Raw genomic sequence first — 23796 nt, 5'->3', positions numbered from 1 at the left:
GCCAGACAGTGCCGGCTGGCGACCCCAAGGGGGAGGGCCTTCTCTGTGGGAGCTCCCACCCTCTGGAATGAACTGCCCCCAGAGATCAGGGTGATCCCTGATCTCCCTTCCTTCCGCCGCGCCCTTAAGACATGGTTATTCCAGCTTGCGGGACTGGCCTAGGGGAAACTTTTAGAGGGGTTTTAATTATATTTTAATTGGATTAAATTTAAATATTTCCTTTTTAACTAATTTTTAAATTTGTAATGTTATTAGTGTATTTTTATCCGATTGTTAGCCGCCCTGAGTCCGCAAGGAGAAGGGCAGGATATAAATTTAATTAATTAATTAATAATAATAATAATAATAATAATAATAATAATAATAATAATAATATAATAAAAATAAAAAAATAAAAATAAATAAAAATAATAAAAAAATAAAAAAATAAAAAAAATAAAAAAATAAAAATAAATAAAAATAAAAACAGTGCATGTTCACTCAAAAGTAAATCCTATTAGGACCTGATTCTTTCTACTGCTTTATTTAATTATATAAAAATAAAAATAATAAATAATAAAAATAATAAAAAAGAAATATAAAAGAAAAAGAAAAATAAAAAAAGAAAAATAAAAAGGGCAAAAGTGATTCTTATTTCGCATTCATATGAATTCCTTTGTGTACTTGCTATTGACTTGGTTGAATTAAAAATAGTTTCTTTAAAAAAAATAGTTGCATACACACATAAGGCAAATGTCATCGCACAGTGACACCCCCCCCCTTACTTTGACTGTTAAGAAGGAACTGGGGGGGAAACAGATAAGTTGTCCTTGAGGATTTCCCCCCCCCCCTTTTGCCAGTTTCAGTGAGGTTAAGGCTTTTCCAAGGGCCTTCCCCGTAGCAGAGCTTGGCAGTCTACCAGAAAGGACCTTTTCTGGCACGCCTGCCAGGCCGTGCGACAGAATCTTCGGGTGATGCTCACGGGCCCCGCTTTCTGGGCATTTAGGAACAAGGTAAGAACGCATCTCTTTGGCCGAGCTTTTGATTTCTGAGCAATCCTCTTGTGTAATTTTAAGAGCGATTTCAATTGCATTAATGTTGTTTGTAGATTATAGCGTTAGCGTTTTATGAAGCACTTTGATGGTAGAAGAAACAAAAGCTGCCTAGAAATAAAATAACTTAGAAACAAACGTACCCAATGTAAAATTAGAAATAACTATAAAAATAGATTACATCTTAAACCTTAGCGTACTAAACTCTAGGAATAAGCATAACCGTAAACCAGATTTTGAAAACGGTCCACCCTTTTAAAATAAAAAACGCAAAAGCGTAACTGTAACGGCGCCTGCTTGCAACAGCGGTACTTTTGTTTTTTAAATCATCAAGTGGAAACCGGAGCAACCTTATGCCATTGAAATCAGTTCAAATTAAGCATCGGGATAAGTTTCAGGTCGAAGCTCAGTCAAAGAAATGCAAGATTACCCTGTTCTTCCAGGGTCCCGTTGCACAGTCTGGTTAGCTGTGCAACGGGACTAATGCTTTACTTTCTGGCCGGGGTGGTGGTGGTGTTAGTCAGAAAGGACTTCCAGGGCCATCTTAGCCGCAGAATCCAAAACGGAAAGGAGGGGACGAGACAGGTAAGCGGGTAGCTTTGCAGCAAGCGGGAGGCAGATGAAACCCAGGGTGGTTCCGATAGCATTTTGGGTCCTATCCAAACTCTCACTCAAACTCGCACTCACACTCACTATTACACCCACCCTAACACTCGCCCTAACCCGAACCTTTTAGAGATCGAGTGCCCTAACAATCGCCTTAACTCTAACCCTAACCACTCAAACTCACACTCAAACTCACACTCAAACTCACACTCAAACTCATACTTGCACTCAAACTCGCACTCAAACTCGCACTCAAACTCGCACTCACACTCACTATTACACCCACCCTAACACTCACCCTAACCCATGATGGCGAACCTTTTAGAGACCGAGTGCCCTAACAATCGCCTTAACTCTAACCCAAACAACTCAAACTCACACTCAAACTCACATATTTATACTCACACTCATACTCGCACTCACACACACACTCAAATTCGCACTCAAACTCGCACTCACACTCACTATTACACCCACCCTAACACTCGCCCTAACCCTAACCCAGTGATGGCGAACCTTTTAGACACCGAGTGCCCTAACAATCGCCTTAACTCTAACCCTAACCACTCAAAATCACACTCAAACTTGCACTCACACTCACACTCATACTCGCATTCATACACTCACACTCATACTCATACTCGCACTCATACTCACACTCAAACTCGCACTCACACTCAAACACACACTCACACTCATACTCACACTCACACTGATATTCAAACTCTCACACTCAAACTCACACTCGCACTCAAACTCGCACTCATACTCGTACTCGTACTCGTACTCATACTCACACTCACACTCAAACTTACTCACACTCGCACTCAAACTCGCACTCACACACACTCAAACTCACACTCACACTCATACTCAAACTCGCACTCATACTCACACTCACACTCACACTCACTCATAGCAGCCACCAAAAGAAATCAACCTTTTAAATGGCATTTTAAGGTTATTTTTCTTTCTCAAAAAACCTTATTAATATTAGGCCATCTTACGCTTTCTTAACTAGGTTTAAGGCTTTTGAAGCAGATTTCTTCTTCTGTGCCTGCGTTGCAGCAAACGGGCCTCCCCTGGCCCTATTAATAAGATGTTAATACCGTTAATACCCCCTTCAAGCAAACCAAGATGTTTTTATTCAAGAATAGTTTTGTTTGCCCTGCCCTGCTATTTCTTTAAGGAGATCGTACGTATGTCGGTTTGTATTTAGGTTTGATGTTTCTAAAGCAAGGCTTTTCAACCAGTGGTATGGGTACCACCTGTGGTACATTGGCACCTGGCAGGTGGTACGCGACCATCCTAGAAAAGTGGTAGTGGGGGAAGGGAATGAGCTGAACCGGTGGCAGCACCGCACAAGCCTGAGCGAGAGACGGCTGGAGCTGCAGGGCTGTCAGGGCTCAGCGGAAGTGCCAGGATCAGTGCCAGGTTCCAGCTGGAGCTCAGCGCTGATCCTGGCGCTTCTGCTGAGCCCAGAAGAAGCGCCGATCAGCTGGAATGTTGCAGCATCTCCAGGGTCTTGTGATTTACATTCAGATGCGTGGCAACAGATTCATATTTATGACGGTCACAGTGTCCCAGGGTCATGTGAAGTGACCAAAACCTGCTGCAACCACCCAGCAGACGGGGGGGGGGGGAATAAAAACCAAACACCCCCCTCCCCACCCCCGCTGCCAATCCTCAACAGAAATGCTCACAACAATTAAAACTTTGGAAAGGAGGAAGAGCGCCGCCAGGTGGGCAGGCAGGTGTCTTGCTTGGTTGTGGCTTTTTTCAGTGCCATTGTAACTTCGAACAGTCACTAAGTGAACTGTTGTAAGTCAAGGACTACCTGTACTTCATTACTTTTTTCCTTTTTTTTGGTCATGTTTTTGACACCACCTTCTGACTGGTGGTACTCGGATATTGCCATATCCTAAAAGTGGTACAATGGGTGAAAAGGTTGAAAAGCCCTGGTCTAGCATACTGGGAGCTGGGTTAGCTGCTTGTTGGGAAATTGAAAAGTAAGATATATACCCAGGGATAACAGGTAACGAAGGGGGGACACGGTGGTGTAGAGGTTAACATGCAGGCAGCCCAGGTTCGAATCTCTAGAGGCGTAGGGGGGGTGGGGTTGGGGGTCAAAGGTCAAGTGGTAGTGAAGAGTTGGGGGTCAAGCGGTAGGGTCAAAGGTCAGGTGGCAGGGGGTCACAGGTCAAGTGGCAGGGGTCACAGGCAGTGGGGTCAAAGGTCAAGTGGTGAGGTCAAAGGTCAATGGGGAAGGTCAAGTGGTGAGGTCGAGTGTGTGTGTGTGTTTGAGTGTGAGTGCGAGTGCGAGTTTGAGTGTGCGTTTGAGTGGTTAGGGTTAGAGTTAAGGCGATTGTTAGGGCACTCGGTCTCTAAAAGGTTCGCCATCACTGGGTTAGGGTTAGGGCGAGTGTTAGGGTGGGTGTAATAGTGAGTGTGAGTGCGAGTTTGAGTGCGAGTTTGAGTATGAGTTTGAGTGCGAGTTTGAGTGCAAGTGTGTGAGAGTTTGAGTGTGAGTATGAGTGTGAGTATGAGTGCGAGTGTATGAGTGTGAGTGCGAGTGCGAGTGTGAGTATGAGTGTGAGTATGAGTGTGAGTATGAGTGCGAGTTTGAGTTTGAGTATGAGTGCGAGTGCGAGTTTGAGTGTGAGTGTGAGTGTGAGTGGTTAGGGTTAGAGTTAAGGCGATTGTTAGGGCACTCGGTCTCTAAAAGGTTCGCCATCACTGGGTTAGGGTTAGGGCGAGTGTTAGGGTGGGTGTAATAGTGAGTGTGAGTGCGAGTTTGAGTGCGAGTTTGAGTGTGAGTGTGAGTGTGAGTTTGAGTATGAGTATGAGTGCGAGTTTGAGTGTGAGTGTGAGTTTGAGTGTGAGTGCGAGTTTGAGTGCGAGTTTGAGTATGAGTTTGAGTGTGAGTGCGAGTTTGAGTGCGAGAGTATGAGTGCGAGTTTGAGTTTGAGTGTGAGTGCGAGTATGAGTGTGAGTGTGAGTGTGAGTTTGAGTGTGAGTGTGAGTTTGAGTGCGAGTTTGAGTTTGAGTGTGAGTGTGTGTGTGAGTGTGAGTTTGAGTGGTTAGGGTTAGAGTTAAGGCGATTGTTAGGGCACTCGGTCTCTAAAAGGTTCGCCATCACTGGGTTAGGGTTAGGGCGAGTGTGTGTGTGAGTGTGTATGTGAGTGTGAGTTTGAGTGTGAGTGCGAGTTTGAGTGCGAGTATGAGGGTGAGTATGAGCGTGAGTGTGAGAGTTTGAGTGTGAGTGTGAGTTTGAGTGGTTAGGGTTAGAATTAAGGCGATTGTTAGGGCACTCGGTCTCTAAAAGGTTCGCCATCACTGGGTTAGGGTTAGGGCGAGTGTTAGGGTGGGTGTAATAGTGAGTGTGAGTGCGAGTTTGAGTGCGAGTTTGAGTGCGAGTTTGAGTATGAGTTTGAGTGCGAGTGCGAGTGTGAGTATGAGTGTGAGTATGAGTGTGAGTATGAGTATGAGTGTGAGTGTGAGTATGAGTATGAGTGTGAGTGTGAGTGTGAGTATGAGTGCGAGTTTGAGTGTGAGTGTGAGTTTGAGTGTGAGTGCGAGTTTGAGTGCGAGTTTGAGTATGAGTTTGAGTTTGAGTGTGAGTTTGAGTGTGAGTTTGAGTGCGAGTATGAGTATGAGTGCGAGTTTGAGTATGAGTGTGAGTGCGAGTATGAGTGTGAGTATGAGTGTGAGTTTGAGTGTGAGTTTGAGTGCAAGTTTGAGTTTGAGTGTGAGTGTGTGTGTGAGTGTGAGTTTGAGTGGTTAGGGTTAGAGTTAAGGCGATTGTAGGGTTAGAGTTAAGGCGATTGTAGAGTTAAGGTGATTGTAAGGTTCGCCATCACTGGGTTAGGGTTAGGGCGAGTGTTAGGGTGAGTGTAATAGTGAGTGTGAGTGCGAGTTTGAGTGCGAGTTTGGATAGGACCCCAAATTTTCCCTGTGCTCGGAAAAACAGTGCTGACTCGATAGGACCCAAAAGGCTATCGGAACTACCCTGGGTTTCATCTGCCTCCCGCTTGCTGCAAAGCTACCCGCTTACCTGTCTCGTCCCCTCCTTTCCGTTTTGGATTCTGCTGCTAAGATGGCCCTGGAAGTCCTTTCTGACTAACACCACCAACCACCATCCCGGCCAGAAAGTAAAGCATTAGGCCCGTAGGAAAGGGCCTTGTCCGCACAGCTAACCGGACTGTGCGACGGAACCCTGGAAGAACAGGGTAATCTTGCATCTCTTTGACCGAGCTTCGACCTGAAACTTATCCTGATGCTTAATTTGAACTGATTTCAATGGCATAAGGTTGCTCCCGTTTCCACTTGATGATTTAAAAAACAAAAGTACCGCTGTTGCAAGCAGGCGCCGTTACAGTTACGCTTTTGTGTTTTTTATTTTAAAAGGGTGGACAGCAATTAACCCTAACCATTTTCAAAATCTGGTTTACGGTTATGTTTATTCCTAGAGTTTAGTACGCTAAGGTTTAAGATATAATCTATGTTTAAAGTTATTTCTAATTTTACATTGGGTACGTTTGTTTCTAAGTTATTTTATATCTAGGCAGCTTTTGTTTCTTCTACCATCAAAGTGCTTCATAAAACGCTAATGCTGTAATCTATAAGCAACATTAATGCAATTGAAATCACTCTTAAAATTACACAAGAGGATTGCTCAGAGATCCAAAGCTTGGCGTTCTTAACTTGTCCCTAAATACCCGGAAAGCGGGGCCCGTGAGCATCACCCGAAGATTCTGCCGCACGGCCTGGCAGGCGTGCCAGAAAAGGCCCTTTCCGGTAGACTGCCAAGCTCTGCTAGTGGGAAGGCCCTTGGAGAGGTCCCTCCTGCTATTTCCCACCAAAACTGCAATATTTAGAGGAGCGGTGGCGATCGCAACCTCCCACTGTGTTTCCTGCTGCCTCTTGCGGTTTTTACTGGGCTCCCAACCTCACTCCATTTCCATCCCCGTCTCTTTAAAAGGAAAAGCCTTAGCCTCACTGAAACTGGCAAAAAAGAAAAAAAAAAGTCCTCAAGGACAACTTATCTGTTTTCCCCCAGTTCCTTCTTAACAGCCAGAGCAGGGGGGGGGGGGTCACCCATCCTGCGGAGGCTCTAGGCTGGAAATCCAGGGAGCGTGACCTCCTTTCTCCACTGCCTTTTCCAAAAAGGCTGAAGCTTTCCTCCTGGCCCATGTGGCCGCTGCATCAGTTGATGCCGCTGTGACTGGGGGAAGTTAGCAAAATTGCAAGCCGGACTCTGCAAAGACCTGGGTCTCCTGCTGCCCCCAGAGAGACCTGCTTTTCCTTTCTCTTACCTCTGGGCGGTGGGTGGGCTGTTTATGGCAACCTGGAGGGGAAAGGAAGGAACCTCCTGCCCTTCCTAACCCTGACTTGCTTTGGAGGTCTACAAAGTTAGATGGACGGCGAACAAATTAATAAATTCCATTAGTTGTAACTTCTCACGTCTCATCCATTTTATCCATCCTTTAAATGATAAACCTATAAGGGATCGATATATTATATACATTTTCAAAATAAACTATATTTATTTTTTTATTTATCGTTTCTTATTATTATATTTCTTATTATTAATGTATACTATTTCAAATAGATATTGATATTCCACCTATGTTAATACACAGGTATCTCTAAGAAATATAGTTTAGAAACATCAAACTTAAATACAAACCTACAAAGGAATAGCAGGGCAGGACAAACAAAACTATTCTTGAATAAAAACATCTTGGTTTGCTTGAAGGGGGTGAGCGGGGTGCACTTCGGGCGCTGGGAAACACCATTAAACGGCTGCCTTGCTTGGCAGCCTTCGAGGAGACCCCCGAGACGGGACGGAACCCCCTTCCCGACCCGGACGCCAAAAGCCTTGAGCGTGCCCCGCCGGCCCCGGATCTAAAAAGGAGCTAAAAAGAAGCCGGGGCTGAGCATGCGTAAACGACCCCGAAGTGTATTATTGAAACTAACTTCATCTCTATGTTCCCAATTTAGCTTCTCGTTTTTCTAAAGCTGAAAGGGAAACAGTGCAAAGAGACCCGGTCTCACAACCGCTGGTGGCGTCGTCGCCACAGGTTCTCGGTCGTTTCCTTCACAGACAGACGCGGCGAATGGCCAGGAACAACCAGGCGGTCATCTTAGGGGAGAGGACCAAATGAGTGGCCAGGGTGGAGGCGGAGGAGGGGGAAGGTGGGGATCCCCCGCTAACTAGGCACTAGAAAAACGCGGTATCTTTCTGGAAATGCGGGGAGGACTCGGCTCACCTGTGGCAGTACGAGGCTTTTTTTTTTCCTTCTTGCGGTCTTGCCGGTAGACGTGCGCTATGGCAGCGTAGAGTAGAAAAGAGGACGGGAAAAAGCAGGGCACCGTGCTGCGAATGGACAGGAAGATGGGGACGGCCTCGACGGATGGACAGGATGTCGGCCATACTGGGAAGGTCGGCGTCAAAGGGATTGGGGGACGATCGCAGCGGACGGACAGGAAGTCCTCCATGGCTAGAAGATCGCTGCGAAAGGAAGTTGGTAGGGATGACTAAAAAGAACGGACAGGAAGTCAGCCATAATAGGAAGGTCGATTCCAAATGCATTGGGGGATGGCCAATTTGAACGGACAGGAAGTCTGCCATGCCGAGAAATTCTCTCGGAGATTACTCGTGGGGAACGAGCCAGAGGACATGCGCAGAAGGCCGACGGAAGCGGCTCGTCCCTTTCGGAGGAGCGTAGAGTGGCCACGCTTTGGCTGACGCTCTGCACCTTGGGGCTTCGATTCTCGGTGTCCCGATCCTAGGCAAAAGGCCTATGACGGACCCAATGTTAATGCTATGGGACAGGAAATCGCGCCCTCCTGTGGTCAAAGCGGGTATTGCGGCCGCCGAAAGAAATAATCCTTTTTAAGGGCATTTTAAGGTTATTATTCTCTATTATTAACGCCTTACTAATATTAATAGAGCGACGGGTGGCCCTTTTGCTGCGACGCAGGCGCAGAATAAGACAAAATAATATCAATAAGGTTTTATTAATAAGGAATAGTAAACTGAAAACGCCAACAACAAAACAGTTTATTACAGCAACGGAGAGCATTGCCGGAAGGATCAGCTCCTCGTCTCTACATTCCTGTGGAATGAAGTTCTCCTCCCCCCCCCCCCAATCTTTATTTCCACTCCTCCCACGTATACACTGGTGTTTCCCAGGGTCTTGAAGACTTAAGTCTTTGACTAAAGGCAAGGGGAGTGGATGGTGGATTGTGTGGCTTCCTTTTTGTTCTTGTGTTTTTGTTTTGTCACCTTTGCCATTTTCTAAAATCTTAATTTGTGTCCATTGTTGTATTTTTTTTCTTGCTTTTAATGTTTTTGTGAACTGCCCAGAGTTCTATTTATTTATTTTATATGCCGCACAGCTCGTCAATAAGGCAATTCTGAGCAGTTTACAAACAATAATGTTTGTAACTGTTGGGAGTCCGGCAGCATATAAATTTAAATAAACTTTTAATAACTTTAAACAAATGTTATGCTCTGCTTAAAGTCCTGAAGCTTGCACAAACGGAAGAGCCCAAATAAGTGAGAAAGAGGTGTTATCAATACAGAAAACAATAAATTAAATATTTTATTCAATAATTTAAGGGGAAAAAAGAATCCAGAAAATACCAGCAGCACAGGATTGAGAGTTTGGGCTTAATATCAGTATCACCGCCCCCCAAAAAAGTTTTTCTGGGAAAGTGTCTGTGAGTATGGGTGTGTGTGTGTGTGTGTGTGTGATTATGAGTGACACAGAGGCAGGAGTCTCTTCTAATGATCAAGATGGTCCTGTGGAAGGTATTGGTATCCCCCTCCCCAACGAAGTGAAAAAAAACCCATCCTAATTTCAAAGCTTACCGTTCCCCCAAAGCGCCACGAGGGAAACATTTTGCTTTTCCAACGACAAAAGGTGAAGCAGCTTGTGAGGGTCCCTTCTCTTCCCCTCCACTCTCTCACGCGAAGAAGTCAGACTTATGAGCCCCCGTTTTGCTTTTCACCCCTACAAAATGCGTCCCCCATCTGGCCTCCAGCTTTCGATTTCCTGGGGCGTCTGGAGAGGGGTGCTCCCCCCTCCCCCCCAGAGGAGGTCTGGTGCCTGGGGACAAGCCCCTCCTCACCGGCCCCTGGGGAAGACCAAGTGCAGGGAGAGGGCCAGGGAGAGGGCTGTGGGTGGGAGAGGCCCGGCCCCGCTGCTCAGCCTTCCCCCGCTTTGGTTCTGCCCGGAGGAGGAGCCCTTCCCAGGTCGCTCCCTTCCAGGAGGGTCTCGGGAGTCCGGGGAAGGCAGTGAGCTCCCAGAGGCCCCTCCGGCAAGCCCGCCTCCTGACCTTGGGGAGGCCGGCCGGTCTTCATGATATCCAGCACCTGAACCACTGACGCCATCCTCATCTGGAACAGAAAGCAGGAGGAGAAAGGTTGATTACGGGGACCAGGCAGCTGTTTTTCCACAGCTTTCTCACACTGTCCGTCTGTCCCCTGAGGCAATTAGTGTATGGCAGCCTCAGGAGCCCCCTCCCTCGCGGACTCCAGGAGGCTTCCTGCCCATCGCTCTCCGGGGTTCCTGGGCAGAAAGGGAACCCTGCAACTAAACCCCTGCAATGCATCCCCTGTGAGAAACGCAGCGGGGCCGGAAAACCAGCCATTTCGGTGGCTTCTGACTCGCAGCAGTGGGCTTCCAGGCCCAGTCTGAGGTGCTGGTCTTTCCCCAAAAAGCCCTCCCTGGCATGGCTTCCACAAAGGGAATTTTACCGCCAGGGCGCTCGTCCTCAGAGAGGACGCTTCCTATCGCTGCTCCCTGCGTGTGTTGGCAGGATCCCAGCAGAAAGCCTTCCCGGGACCTTCCCGTGATCTCATTAGGCTCCCGTCTTGCTGTTGCGTGCAAGGGGGCTAAGCCACTGGATTCAGAGGGCCATTGGCTGAGGGACTCTCTGCGTGGGGGCCACCCCTGAGAGGGTGCGACATTTTCATTACTTCAGTTCTGTATCGTGGCGACGGTAGTGCTCAGATTGCTTTGTTTTTATGCCTACCAGCTGCTGAGAGTTCTTCTGAGAGGCTGGCAAAAAGTAAAAGCTGCAATAGAATGATACGTGACTGCTGATTGGCAGGATGGCGCCAGTGAAGAAGAAGCTGCAACCTCACCGGCATCCTGGAAGTCGAGGTCTTGCCCATGGCATGCCCCCACCAAGCGCGAGGTCACACTGCGCAGAGCCAGGACACATCTCCGGGTTAGAAGTTCGGGTTCTGAAATGTCAACCTCCACTTCTGGGTTGTTGATTTGATTCACCAATCCATCAGCTGTCACGTCTGGGAAGTACCTGGATGGTCGATTGCAAGGACGCAGCGGTCAAAGGGGGATCATGGAAGACCAGCCTTTCAGCAGAGCAAAGCCTCTCCCTTGCCCAAAAGGACTGGACAACTGGTCCCACATTTGCATCACACTTTTGTTTCTGAATCTCTCTTCCTCTCTCGTGCGCACACGCATGCTCGTACACACGCAGGCAAGGCAGCCTGACTTTTAGGAAAAGAACCGCCACACAGAAAGGTGGTTTCCTTTCCTGTCCTGCTCTACCCTCAGCTTGAATCCAGGCACACACAACCCCTCAACGCACAAAGCCTACTTCTGGCCAAGTCAAGTCTCTCTGGGACCCCCACCTGCCCCGTGTCTGACCATTCCAGCAACTGTCCTCGTTTGCCATGCCAGCTGCTGCCTTCTCACTGCTGCAGAGAGTGTGGGGCAGCAGGGTCCAGAAGCGCCTCATGAGACGAACCTTTTCCTTCAAATCCAACACCTGTGAGGGGAAATAGGGCAGTGGCCTGGTGAGAAAGCTTTCCCCAAAAGGCTGCCCCTCGGATCGGCCAAGGACACCTTCCCTTCCAACAGGGTAATTCATCCACCTTGCCCTTCCACTGATGCTGTGTGAAGCGTGATGAGTAGACAGAGGAATGGGGGTGACACTTCTTGTCTTCTCCACACTGCTGTGCCAGGCAGATCTCCCAGCCAGGCCCTAAGACTACCAAAGGCTGGGCTTCGGGGCAGAAATGGTGTCCAAGCAGCAGAACCTCCCCTCTTGGCCTTGGCCTGGCCACTGCTTTGTTTCCTTCGGCTCCGCTTCCTTAGCTGAGTCAGAGCGTTCAGACGTAGCCAGGGATCTGCCAGGGACAGTCAGGCCAAGAGGACAGAAGGAATACTAGGTATCTCCATTTCTCCATCTCCTTCCTGACCTTTGTTTAAAAATTGGGGGTTTGAGGAAAGAGTTCCCCAGCAGCTGGGAAGCAACAAAGTCACTAAAGCATTCAGATCAGAATTAGCCCCTTTTTTCCCCAGTGCTGGGAGGGGGCATTCCCAGGAGTCTGGTGAACCTTTTCAATAGCCAAGGCTTCCACTCCAAGCGGGAGCTTTCCCTGGAGCAGCTGGTACTCCAGATGGCCAGGATGGAGCTCCACAGAAGAAGGAAGCCCTTCTGGTGAGGACTAACCAGACGAAAGAGAGGAGGCACAGAGTGACCCAAGAAATGACCCAGAGGTGACGTAAGGGGGCACCAGGCCAGAGGTGGACACGGGACCATGCCAGAGATGGCAGAAGCTGACAACCCGTGAACCCAAAGCCCCACTCCACCAGACCCCGGAAGAGGCTACAGCAGTCGGAGTAGAAAAGGTGGCTGGAGAAGCCATAAACCTGCACCCAAAAGGGCATCCAGAAGCATCCACAAGCATCCACAGCAAGAGGGTAATTAAAGTCCTTCCGCTCCCTTAACGAGAAGGGGCTTGTCTGTCTGCTCCTCAGGCGAGGCTCCCTGCACGGAGGTATTCTGCCTGGGTTTTCTCGTTTGAGGAAAAACATGGCTTTGCCCTCCAAAAGAGGCACGGAGAAGGGCACCGCCGTTTTTTACGCCTCGTCTTTGAAGCCCAGCTACAGTGAGCCTGTTCCTGAACTGCCACCTACCAGCCGGTCCAGGTTGGTCCCCCCTGCCGTGGTTGGCTTCTCCTCTGGCGGGTAGATCTGAAAGCGGTGCCTGCTTTCTTCTTGGGGGGCACGCCGGGAACGGGCAGGAGTCGGGCGAGGGTTGCCACAGCTCTGGAACACCTGAGGCAGAGCATGGACGATGGGTGGAGAGGCCTAGTTTAAGTTAATGCCAGTTAATCATAAAACAAGCTGAGGTCTTGCTTCTGAAAAGGTCCTTGGTGTCATGGGAGGAGGGAGGGAGGAAGGAGGGAAGGCAGGAGTAGGCAGCCAGAGCAGCAGGCCTTCCGTGTGAGACTAACCCTAGTTAGCCTAGAGTGGCCAAAGGACCAGAAGAGGCTGGCGATGCCCGTGAGACCAGCTAACGCATTGTAAGGCATAAGGCTCTAGTTTTTGGCTCTCCCAGATAAAACAAAATTTTATGGCTGTCATTCTCATTGTCAACTCTACAAATGAGCATGGCTACAGCCATTCTCCTTCTCATTCTAGGTTGCCACATACAACGGAGGGAGGGGGGTTGCCCCGGTGCTTCATTAGTCAAAATAATCCTTTTGTCCCGTGGGAACCAAGGTCATCAGCTGCTCCCGAGACTGCAGTCTAGGCGTTGCGTAAAAAGCCCACCAAATAATCATATTGGGGAACGTAGTTGCTTGCATAGTTTAATGGGTGGGATTTTTTAACTTTGTATTGGGGAATAGTTGCGCATGTATCCAGACTTGGTTTCACTTTTGACCATGCCAATACTTTGTAACTAATAAACATGTTCTTTGAGGAATTTGCAAGCCTCGGAGTTCTGCTTTATTCGTCCCTGTCTGTCAGAACCATGACACTCATCCTCTGGGGCTTCTTGTTCACCGTTCCAAGTATTTACTTACGAGACTGTAGGAAGAGTGAAAGAGTCTCTCTCTCTCTAAGCTCAGAGGTGAAGTCTTATTTGAGCAAGATGAGGAGAAAAAGCAAATTAAAAGGTTCAAACACACTTTCAGATCTTTAATTCTAAAACGATATTCCTGTCTGTAATAGAGTCTGCATTTTAGTCTGCCAGCCATATTACAGGCAGAAATTCTGTTTTGGAAAAGAGATAACCAAACATGGAAAACAGAATTTGGAGTTTCTGTCGGCATCCATCCGTACCTTAGCTGATGTCTGTATATTGCGTTCCTGCAGGTACATTATGGCCTCTGAAATTTTCACCGCAATGGAATCAGCTGCCAACTCAAAATTGAAGGGTCCTGCGAGTCGTTCCGCCAGTTGGATCAGTGCATCTTGAAAGAAGGAAGAGGGGTGTGTCTACCCTCGGCACCCACACCCTGGGGAAGCCACGGCTCTAAGGGCATCCCACACTGCCACCCCGCCCATCCTTCCATCGAGGTTCTGCTGGGGTCGGTGGCTGCCTCCGTGGCCTCAGGGTCCCCAGAAGGAAGAAGCAGAAGGCCAACAGCACCTCCCGGACCCCCAGATCTTGGTTTGGGAAACTGCCTTCACGGGAAGAGCTGCCGTTTAAAAGAAGCTTGTCTGCCCCCAGCTCAAAGGTCACCCCTCTCTGCCCTGCACACTTACCCAGGAAGCGCCCCCACTCGGCGTCCACCTCTGTGATGCTTGCCAAGCAGCCCTTCATGACGTTGAGGCAAAATCCGTGGCATGGCTTGAGGTCTGGAAGCCCACGGCACAGCGGGCAGAAGGAGAGGCGCCCGTATGCCCGTTGGCACTCTCCAGTGGGAGACAGCTGCGTAAGGGCGGGGGAGGGGAGAGCCAGGATCAGGCCTGCCCAGATTCCACGGCATCAAAAGGCAGAGAAAGGGAGACTGGGGGACCATGGCTCCTTTCACTGCGCTGGAGAGCCCCAGGAGCCAACCTGGACAGAAAGCCCCCCTCATTCTGCAGGGCCCCAGGGCCAAATATAATTATCACCAAAGGGGTGGGGGGGGGGAGATGAGTCAGAGGATTTAGGGTCTGGATGGCTCCTGGATGGGACTGCAGGTAACCCGGCCACAAGGGAGCCTCATTGCAGGCAGCCAGGAAGGTGAGAAATAAGACAGGAAGGTCTTGGACACCCCCAGCTGCAAGGGAGGAGGGGCCCCTCACCCAAGGGGTGGACGGCACTCTTTGCAAAGAAGGCAGCCCCAGAGGAGGAGGAGGAGGAGGAGGAGGAGGAGGAGGAGGAGGAGGAGGAGGAGAAGAAGAAGAAGAAGATGATGATGATGATTTGTAGAAGCTGCCAGTCTTCCTTCTCTCCTGAGACTCCAGGGGCTCTCCAGCGTTGGCCCCACCTAAAGGGAGGTTCATACCTGCACAAGCACTCACCTTAACGGCCTGGGCAACGATGTCCCGCCCAGTGGCCAGGCCCTGAACAAAGACCCGAGCAGCGAGGACAGCCCGAGACACCTGAGGAGGAGGAGGGACAGAAACCGGCACCCGGCGTCAGAGGAGCCGTGCCCGCCCGCCCACACGGTGCGAGCCGAGGGGAAGAGCGAGGGGGGGGGCTGGGTCTAGCGGGGTTAGGCTTCGGTTGGAGACATGCCGCTGACGGGGGCGCGTTCTGCAAGTTCTGTGCGCCCTTTTGAAATGCCAACCTTTCCTTAGAAATATGATCTAAAATGGGATCAGTTTTACACACAGGTCCTAAAATGAAATAAAGAGTGCCCATCAAACAAATGGGTTCTCTTTATCTAGTTTTAGGACCTGTGGAAAACCGATGACATTTTAGGTCATGTTTACGCAGAAATCTTGACATTTTAAAAGGGCGCACACACTTTTGGCCACCACTGCAGCTGCACCCTAACTTGAATATATCAGAAAGTCAATTCTTCGTTGCACACATGTGCCCCAGGGTGGGCAGGGGCAACACTTCAGGTTTGGGGGGGAATGGGGGTACGTTTCCTTTTGCTTTTTGTCTCTTTTGGCATTAGGGGAATAGCAATAGTGGATAATGGCCACAATGAAGCTTTGGGCTGGGCCAGCGTATGATTAGAAGACCGACTGGGGACCAAAAAGGAAAGTTGTTGGGGGCAGTGATGGAATCAAGCAGACCTACGAGATCCCTACGAAGACATGCCCCTCTGTTTTGTTGGCAAGGGGTTGTTCTGAAAGGATCTAGGGATACCTGGTTGGGCGAGAGGGTCAACCCTGGGGCAGGCATGGCTGTGGCAGAGGCCGGCTAGCTCAGAGGGAAGGAGGCTGCTTACGACTCCTATGGTAATTTCCGGTGCTGGGCACTTCAGCGCCTGAAGGAATGTTTCACAGAGCTTAACGTATGGACCGAGACATCGTGTGGTGAGACAGGATGTGGGGCTGACCGTGCACTAGGGCAAAGAGGGAAAGGGGCGCACCAACTCTTTCCCCTTTTGGCTCTCTCTGGCCGAGGCCCTCCTTGCCAGGCCGCTGTGAGTGGGACAGTGCCTGCTCCCCCTTCCCACCCTGCCGCCAGCGGGTCTGCTTCAAGCCAAAGCAGATAGGGAGCCTCTGAGACCTGAAGGGCTGTTCTGGTAGGAGCAGGGCTCACCTGCACCCAGAGCTGGCGGGGGCTGTCTCCAAAGGCATGGAGGCTTTCCACCTGGCGCCCCACACACTCCAGATACCCTTCTGGGAAGCTATACTGGGGGTTAAGCAGAGGCAGCATTCGCTCCAAGAGCTGAGACCAGAAGTCGCTCAGGGCCTCATCTAGGCCGGGCCGAGACCCCTTAAGGTGACGGTGCAACTCCACAAATAATCCCTGGAAGAGGCGGGCATGCTGCATATAAAGGCGCCCATAGGAACGGGCAAACATGGCCTGGAGGGACCGCTCAGCTCCAGCAAGAAGCTCCTGGAAAAAGTCTGGAAGTGGGAGAACAAACACCGAGGAGAGCAAGATTAAGCAGAGCCCTAGAAAACTCAAAAGGCGATAAAAAGAGAGGGCCGGGCGGCTGCCTCCTCCTTTCCCACACTCGCGGCAGGGGCTGGCAAGCAGGCGGTGACAGCAGCGAGGGCTGCCAACTGAAATTCTGGGGTGGGGTCAGGTGGGGAAGCGACCCCAGGTGGCCTCATGGCTTGCATGTGAGGAGAAGGGAGTCTCCAAAGCCTAGAAGTAAGGAGAAATTTCCTGACAGTGGGGACAGTCCGTGGAAAGGCTTACCTCAGGAGACTGTGGGCGCTCCACCACTGGAGGTTTTCAAGGGGAGAGGCTGGACAGCCATTTGTCCGGAATGGGACAGGGTCTCCTGCTTGAGCAGGGCGTTCAAGGTCCCTCCCGACCCAATTAGTCCACGCTCTGTTGGCGGGGACGGGGGAGGAAGTGCGAGAGAAAAGCAAAGAGAGCGACCCGCGGGAGGGTCCTTCCCCTCGCTTACCTTGAAAGCGGCGCTGGCGAGAGCTCAGGGTGTGGATCAGGAAGGCGCCCGGCTCCCCCAACAGCGCCCGGAGGTCCGCCTGCCCTTGCTCGCTGAGCCGCTCCTCCGTCTGGCTGGCGCAGCAGGTGTAGTCCTGGGGGCAGACGCGAAGGTGCTCTCCTGCAGGAATGGAAGGGGAGGGGCCCCGCCGATCTGTCACCCCTCGGAGGTGGAGTAGCCTCTGGGGTGAAGCAAACCAGGGTGGGCGCAACGGGAGCGCCTTGCCCTCCCTCCGTCTCGACACTGGGCAACAGCTTTCCCTTCTTCCCCCACGAGCCGGGCGCGCGATCGCATTCGCTTCCTCTTCCCGGGACCCTTCCTTGGGGGGGCGGGGGGGAGGGCGGACGGTCGAGGGAAGGCAACCGGCCCAAGAGAGGACAGAGACGTCCCTCCCAGGCCAGAGTCCGTCCGAGCCGAGCAATGGCCGCGACACGGTTAGACAGGATTTCCCTTCGCCAAAGACTCGCAAGGCGCTCCTGCCATTCCGGGAGCGGGACGGGCTGAGTCTCCCGGCGCTCTGATCGCCGCTCCTCGCCTCCCCCCCACACACACCCCCCGGGACATCGGTCAGGGACGCCCAGGAAACTTTGATCGCGCCGCCTTCCGAGAGGTTTTTTTTCCGGCCGAGCGCCCTTACCCGAGATGAGGCTGGGCGGGACCGAGGCGAGTGAGAAGCCGCGGCTCGCCAGCGCCTGCCGGGTCTCCGCGCAGCTCCGCGCTCCGCGAACTTCTCCAGCAGCGGCGGAACAAAGAAGCGCGCCCAGAGCCGAGAGGAGCACCAGCGTCCCCATCCCGCGAGGTGAGAGGCGCAAAGGCCGAGGGAAGAGGAGGCCCTTGGCGCGAGTCACGGCGCGCACCGCTCTGCCACGGCCGGCCCCTGAGAAGGACCGGGCGCCGCGAGAAACGGGCGAGTTTCCCCACGCTGAGCGCGGCGCCTGTGCGAGACAATGGGAGCCAACCCGCGGTGAGGGCCGCCGGGCCCTAGTGCCGCCCGCCTGCTCTCCTGGCCGGGCATCAGACAATGGGAGCGAATGGGGAGCGGCCCCAGCGTCCTCCGCTTCTCTGCTCTTTCCCCGCTCCTCTGCCGGCCCCGCCTCCCCGTTGCCCTTGCCGGAGGGGCCGTGCGGAACCTGAGAGCAACGAGGTCCCACTGAAGGGCGGGAGTGGGGAAGAGTAGCCTCATCCTCTTCCCACTAGTCTTGCGTAGGCAGCCTTCGGGGGAGGAGGAGGGGTGCTGGCTGCGTCTTCCCGGTTGGTTCCCACCCTCCGTTTATAGTCCAGTTATCATCATCAGGGGAAGCCCACGCGGCCCCAGGTTCCCGTGATTGCCCTCTGTGACCTACTGCCAGCTTCCCCATTGACTTCGGTTGTCTGAAGTGCCGGTTGCCAACGGGGTTGTGTGAACTCAATTGCAAGCCAATTGCTAAGCACCCAAATTGCGATCACAAGGCTGTGGGAACCCCAAGGGCTGTAACTACAAGGACTTGTTTTAAGCCTCCCATCATATTTTGAACTGGAGGCTGTTCAGGAAGGTCCTCCTGTGTAGAAAAGCTCTTCTGCTCCCTGATGCAAGACTCCAGTTAGGCCAGGAGAATAAGAAGAAGGGGGGGGGGAGACAGCTGAATGTGGAGGGGCTGAGAAGACAAAGGGCTAAGAAAATGTGGGCAACAACTGGACAGCAGTGGATCGAATGCGAAAGTGAGAAAGAAGTGGGTTGAGGGGTTGGCCTAGATCAGGGGTCTTCAAACTCGGCCCTTTTATGACTCATGGACTTCAACTCCCAGAATTCCTCAGCCAGCGTGTCTGGCTGAGGAATTCTGGGAGTTGAAGTCCATGAGTCATAAAAGGGCCGAGTTTGAAGACCCCTGGCCCAGATGGAGGGGAGGAGGGGGGATCAAATTGCAGAAGCAATGGATGGACGGTGAGTGGGTGAGTGGCTGGTGGAAGGAAGACTCACCAGGGGCAAAGAGGTGCAGGGAAGGATATGGCTGTCACTTTTTCCTCACCAGCCACATAGTGATTGGATGGGTCTTGTCTGGCTGCTGAGGAAACTTTCCTGGCTAAAGAAGCCGGGGAAAGGCCAGGGGTAGCTCCGACCAGGACTAGGATCCTCAGGGTCAGCCAGGGGAGTAGTGGGGGGGGCTTAGGGCGGACAACCAGGTTGGTCCTAGCAGGCCTGTGACTTTGTTCTGCATCCAAAGGAAAGCCTTGGGACAGCGCCGGCAGCACCAACCCTCTCCAGGCAGCAGGGGGCAGCACCTCTAGGCTGGATCCTGTGGGTTTTCTGGACAGGCCGGAGGAGGAGGAGAGGCCCTGCTGTCTCCCCTGGACAAAGGCCCGGCCGTGGAAACTAGATCCTAAGGCCTTGCCATAATTAATACTGCAATTAAAGAGGAAGTAAACAAATCTCTATGTGGCACAAATTCTTGGTTTCTTTCAACTACAATCTGTCCATTGTAGCGTCAACGTTTTTCCTACGGGCTCCTTGACACAGGATGCCCGAGTAAAGCAATCTTAAGAAGCCACCTTATCTCCTAACAGGGGTGGGGGGTGAGGGGGGTGGAGAACACACTGCCACTTCATAAGCTGGACACTTGCTCGGGGGCCTGAGTAGACAGAGGGGAAGGGGCCCTCCTTTAAGCCCACTGGCTTCCCTCCTGCCCACCCCACCCCAGACCATAAGGTGAAGGTGGAACCTGGCCCATCAGGTTGCAGACCATGGAAGACCGTTTCAGGGCTTGAGGCATGCCAGGTAGCCTACTCTGTGCACCTGGGGAAGCAGGGGACTCCTGCTGGCAGCTCGTGGGCAGGGTGTGTGTGTGTGTGTGTGTCTCCAGGTAGATGCTATGTCTTCAAGAAATCAGAAGTGGTATGTTAAATTTAATGTTTTGTTCTCAGATTCTGACTCTCACATATTTTTAATATTGCTCTTTGTCCCACAGAATTCCGTACTGTTGTAATGACATTAGCAGCTACTGAAATACCAAGTTCCGTAGAAGCCACCGGAAAACCATGGAGACAGACTGGTTAGTGTGCCTGACTGAGCAAATTCTCTGTTTAGCACAAAACCATTGCTAAGGAGACTATAATTTAAAGTGTGCTGAGTGTACAAAAAGCAAGCCAAACAGAGCACACATTTACAAGCACACAGCAAGGCAGATAATCCATTTCATAATCTGTTTCATCCATTGGTTTTTCTTGCCTATGTAAAAAGTAAAACCTCACTTTTCTCACCGCTGAATTGCGTTTTGTTGGGTAGGACCCAGTGATCAAGTCTGTCAGGATTCTTCTGGATCTGGAGCCTATCTTCTAAAGCATGCAATGGGCCCAGTTCAAGCCCACGGGGTCGCCCCGGAGACAGCGAGTGGCCAGCCCCCGCCACCACGGCCCCGGCTCACCCCAGCCACCCCAGCCCAGGCAAGCAAAGACGGACGTCACTGCCACACCACGGTGTGTAAAGACGGAGGCAAAGAATGGATTAAACGGTTCCGCTTTCTCCCTGCTGCCTCTTTGCCATCCTCTGTGATTAGTGGACCAGTTGTTTCCTTGGTTTTTTTTTTCTTGTTTTTTATATGTTGAAAGAAGCCTTTTTTGTTATTTTTGTCATTTGTTGCAAGCCATAGCCCATTCTGATCCTTAGCTTTCCTGACTTCATCTTTGCAGAATGGGGCTACACATTGATATTCTTGCCACCCCCAAGGCTCCTGTAACTTAGTGAGAATTAAGTCCAGAGGAGCTGGGCCCCCAGCTCCCTTCTCTACCTTTGGGAGGGAAGTTCATTGGGTCCCTGTTTGATCACCCACTAGGTGCAGAGTTTGTCTCCCAGTTGTTGTCAGGGTAATTAAAATCCTCCCCCATGGCTAATGTGGTGTGCTTCCTACATACCTTAGTTAACCGATTAGCAAAATGTTCAACTATTTCCTTTGTTTGTTTGGGTGGTCTGTAGGGCACACCTTTGGCCATGTCATTTTTTTCTCCTTTTATATCCGTGTTATCCCTGACAGGCCACCAGAGGAACCCTGGAATGGGACAGCTGTTGTTAAGGACACGTGTGAAGAGGCTGCCGAAGACTAAGAAACAGAAGAAAGCAGACTAGACCTCCGAAGAAAAAGCAGAAATTGCCATGATCAGAACAGACAGACAAACAAACAAAAAAAAACTTCAGGAAGGAGCTTAAGGAATTTCTGAAGCTGTTAGAAGAATTGCAAGACAGTATAACAACAACAACAATAACATAAAGACAGCAAAGATGTAAACAGACATGGAAAAACAAGTAAAAAAGAAGAAGGCTTGAATCTGGTACGCTAAAGGCCTTAAGGGACAGATGATGACTGATTCAAAGAAAGAAGATCAAACAAAGATGGAAGGGGTGTGCTGGAATTCTGAGGTAATTCTGAGGTACTTTAAAAGATACTTCCTATTTCCAAGAACCTCGTCTAATAGCAGAAGGTGACGTGAAAGGAGCCTTCCAGGCTCGTGATCAACTCAGAAGGCTAAGGTAATTGATGGCGTATCTACAGAAATATAGCAAGCGAGAGAAAGAGGATCAGGAAAAGAGAACTACCACAAAGGCCATCAGATTGGAAGAAGTCAGTCTACATACCAAAAAGGAGACTTAGCAAATCATTATACAATAGCCTTAATTTCCCAGGCTAGAAAAACAATGTTTAAAATCATCCAGTGCAGATTAAAGCCCTGTTTGGAAAGGGAAATAAATCCCCGTTGTTCAAGCTGATTTTAGAAAAGGTCACGAAACAAAAGAAATTGTTACTGATGCACACTGGATAATTGAGAGAGTCAGAGACTACTAAAAATAAATCAATAGGTGCCTTATTGATTAAAGGAAGGTCTTTCATTCTGTTAACCATATAAAGCTGTGGAATATGCTTGGAAAAATGAACATCTCATTGGCTTCATCCAAAGGCTAGATAAGCCATAACAGAAGTGGGGAAAAAACAAAACAGATCACCAGAGGGGTGAGACAAGACTGGGTGCCCTCTTCATGGGTTCATTCTATAGGTTGCATATACGTTAGGGAGGCTACTTCGGAGCATAATTTTAAAATTTGCCCAGAAGATCAGCAGAGTGAAGGGGTGCCATTCCGGGCCCAGGGATCTCCTGGATCTCTTTCGGGGAGACCAACGCAGGGTAGCAGCTCTGGAGCCTTCCCCTCTCCAGACGTCCCAAAGGGCGGAGGCTGCAAATCTCCTGACATGCCACTGGCAGAAGGGGAGATCCCAAACCTCAAAACTTGGCTGGGATTGAGGCACACTCACGGCTGCCCCCCACCCACCCGCAGCAGCAGAGGAGGTTGACCAGGCCATCCGGATGACCAACCGTCCGGATCCTCACATTTCCCTTCCCACCACAGAGCCCTGAAGGCCGCTATACTCTTGTTGGCTGGTCTTGGAAAATTCCTCTCCCGCCGTTACCCCTGGCAAAGGAGAAATGAACTTGCAAGACACCGAGAGGGTCCGGTTGGGGCAGTGGGCCAGCTGCTTCAATTTCCCCTTGGAAAAAAGGATCTTGCCAAAGCTTTGGCAGCTAAGGCCAGCCCTCTCTGGTTTCCCTCTCTGCCCATGGACATCGGCAATCACACGCCTGTGCGATACGTTGAGCAGACGCAGCCCGTTCCTTGGAGCGCCACGCTGGCACCATCCTCAGGTTGCCCCTGAGCTCTGGCACTTCTGCATCCTCCTCCCCCCGCCCTCCAAGTCCACTGAGGGAGCTCTGTGCCATGAGGATGCCACTTCCTGGCAGATGCAGAGCACAGGTCTCCATGCCAGGGATGGGGCAAAGCACTGGGGAGCTGTTCCGTTGGCACAGGAAGGATCCAGACAGACTCTTGCAGAGTCTGGGTCAGCCCAGAGAATAGGCAGCTAGTCTGGCCTTCCTGGAGCAGCAGAAAAAATGCTCCCCTCCCCTCCCCTCCCTCAGCAGCAGCAGCAGCAGCAGCAGTGAGTTAAAATGCTAGCTCAGGAGTCTGCGGCTCCCACAGGCCCTGACCTGCCACCCCCAGCCCAAAGGGGGCCCAGGGCTGGCAGGGGTCAGCTGCTCTGCCTTCCGTCAGTTCGGCATGGCGGGAAGGGGGGGGAACAGAGGGGCCGTGATTACTGCTTTCATCCTAAACCTAGGTTCTCCAAAATGAATCTTTCTGACGCCATAATAATGAAACGGGCAGGAGCCTCACCCAACTCCCTATTCTGCAATTAGTCTGATACCACTTTAAAAAAACCTTTCATTAAGAAAGATTCAGACAAAATGCCAAACGTGTATTATCTGGCTTAAAATCCACACTTACTGCAGAATTTAATCCATTGCTGACTATATTCAGAAGCAATAAAAATGCTGAAAGTGTTAGTGTAACAACTGAACTAAGGCAGTGTGATATACCCAGTGAATGTCTCCCAATTTCTTTAATTCAACATTCTGCTCCGTTTCTTAGAGGAACACGATGCAAAGTCCTCCAGGTGTTGAAGAACAATGCAGAAATGAGCAATAACTTTCAGATTTTTACAGGTGAAGATGTCAAAGTAGCCATGTAGGTGTTCAAGAGCCTCACTCCACAGAGGAAGACACAATCTTCCAATCTCCCACCTCTCTTTTTTAGGGAAATCTGTTGACAAAACAGTTCACCTACAGCTCCAGAAGACCGTGGAAGAAGTGGATTTTCTGGTTTTGTTCTGGGTTTTAGGCTGGGATAATATGCCAAGATGGCTTTGATCTCTCTTGTGGATGACCTTCTGGCAGATTTGGGAGTGGGGGGGGTTCATCCATCCTGACACTCCGGTTTCTCAGTGGCCTTCAACCCCATCA

The 23796-nt window shown here is 50.8% G+C and overlaps 1 protein-coding gene across 1 annotated transcript; it reads right to left on the bottom strand.

The window, feature by feature from the left end:
* Positions 1-7623: 7623 nt before the first annotated feature.
* On the bottom strand, positions 7624-17771 carry GPC2 (glypican 2). The gene is made up of 12 exons (XM_029283587.1): positions 17618-17771; positions 16942-17100; positions 16119-16429; positions 14921-15001; positions 14177-14342; positions 13751-13881; positions 12599-12739; positions 11308-11444; positions 10795-10970; positions 9777-10044; positions 7910-8151; positions 7624-7658 (listed from the first exon to the last, which is right to left on the bottom strand). Exons 1-12 carry the CDS (start codon positions 17769-17771, stop codon positions 7624-7626), a joined length of 2001 nt encoding a protein of 666 aa, XP_029139420.1.
* Between the last annotated feature and the right edge of the window lie 6025 nt (positions 17772-23796).

The sequence above is a fragment of the Protobothrops mucrosquamatus genome, unplaced genomic scaffold (genome assembly GCF_001527695.2).
Source record: "Protobothrops mucrosquamatus isolate PMUCROS unplaced genomic scaffold, P.Mucros_1.0 scaffold141, whole genome shotgun sequence".
In the NCBI taxonomy this organism is placed as follows: Eukaryota; Metazoa; Chordata; class Lepidosauria; order Squamata; family Viperidae; genus Protobothrops; species Protobothrops mucrosquamatus.
This window is presented reverse-complemented; position numbering and strand designations above follow the sequence as displayed.

Excerpts from the sequence above, each read along its gene's own strand:
- GPC2 (XM_029283587.1), bottom strand. The coding sequence starts at position 17,771 with ATGGGGACGCTGGTGCTCCTCTCGGCTCTGGGCGCGCTTCTTTGTTCC. Across the intron at positions 16,430-16,941 it reads TCGCCAGCGCCGCTTTCAAG|ACTTTTTCCAGGAGCTTCTT; the intron begins GTAAGCGAGGGG and ends TCCCACTTCCAG. Across the intron at positions 12,740-13,750 it reads ATATACAGACATCAGCTAAG|GTGTTCCAGAGCTGTGGCAA; the intron begins GTACGGATGGAT and ends GCTCTGCCTCAG.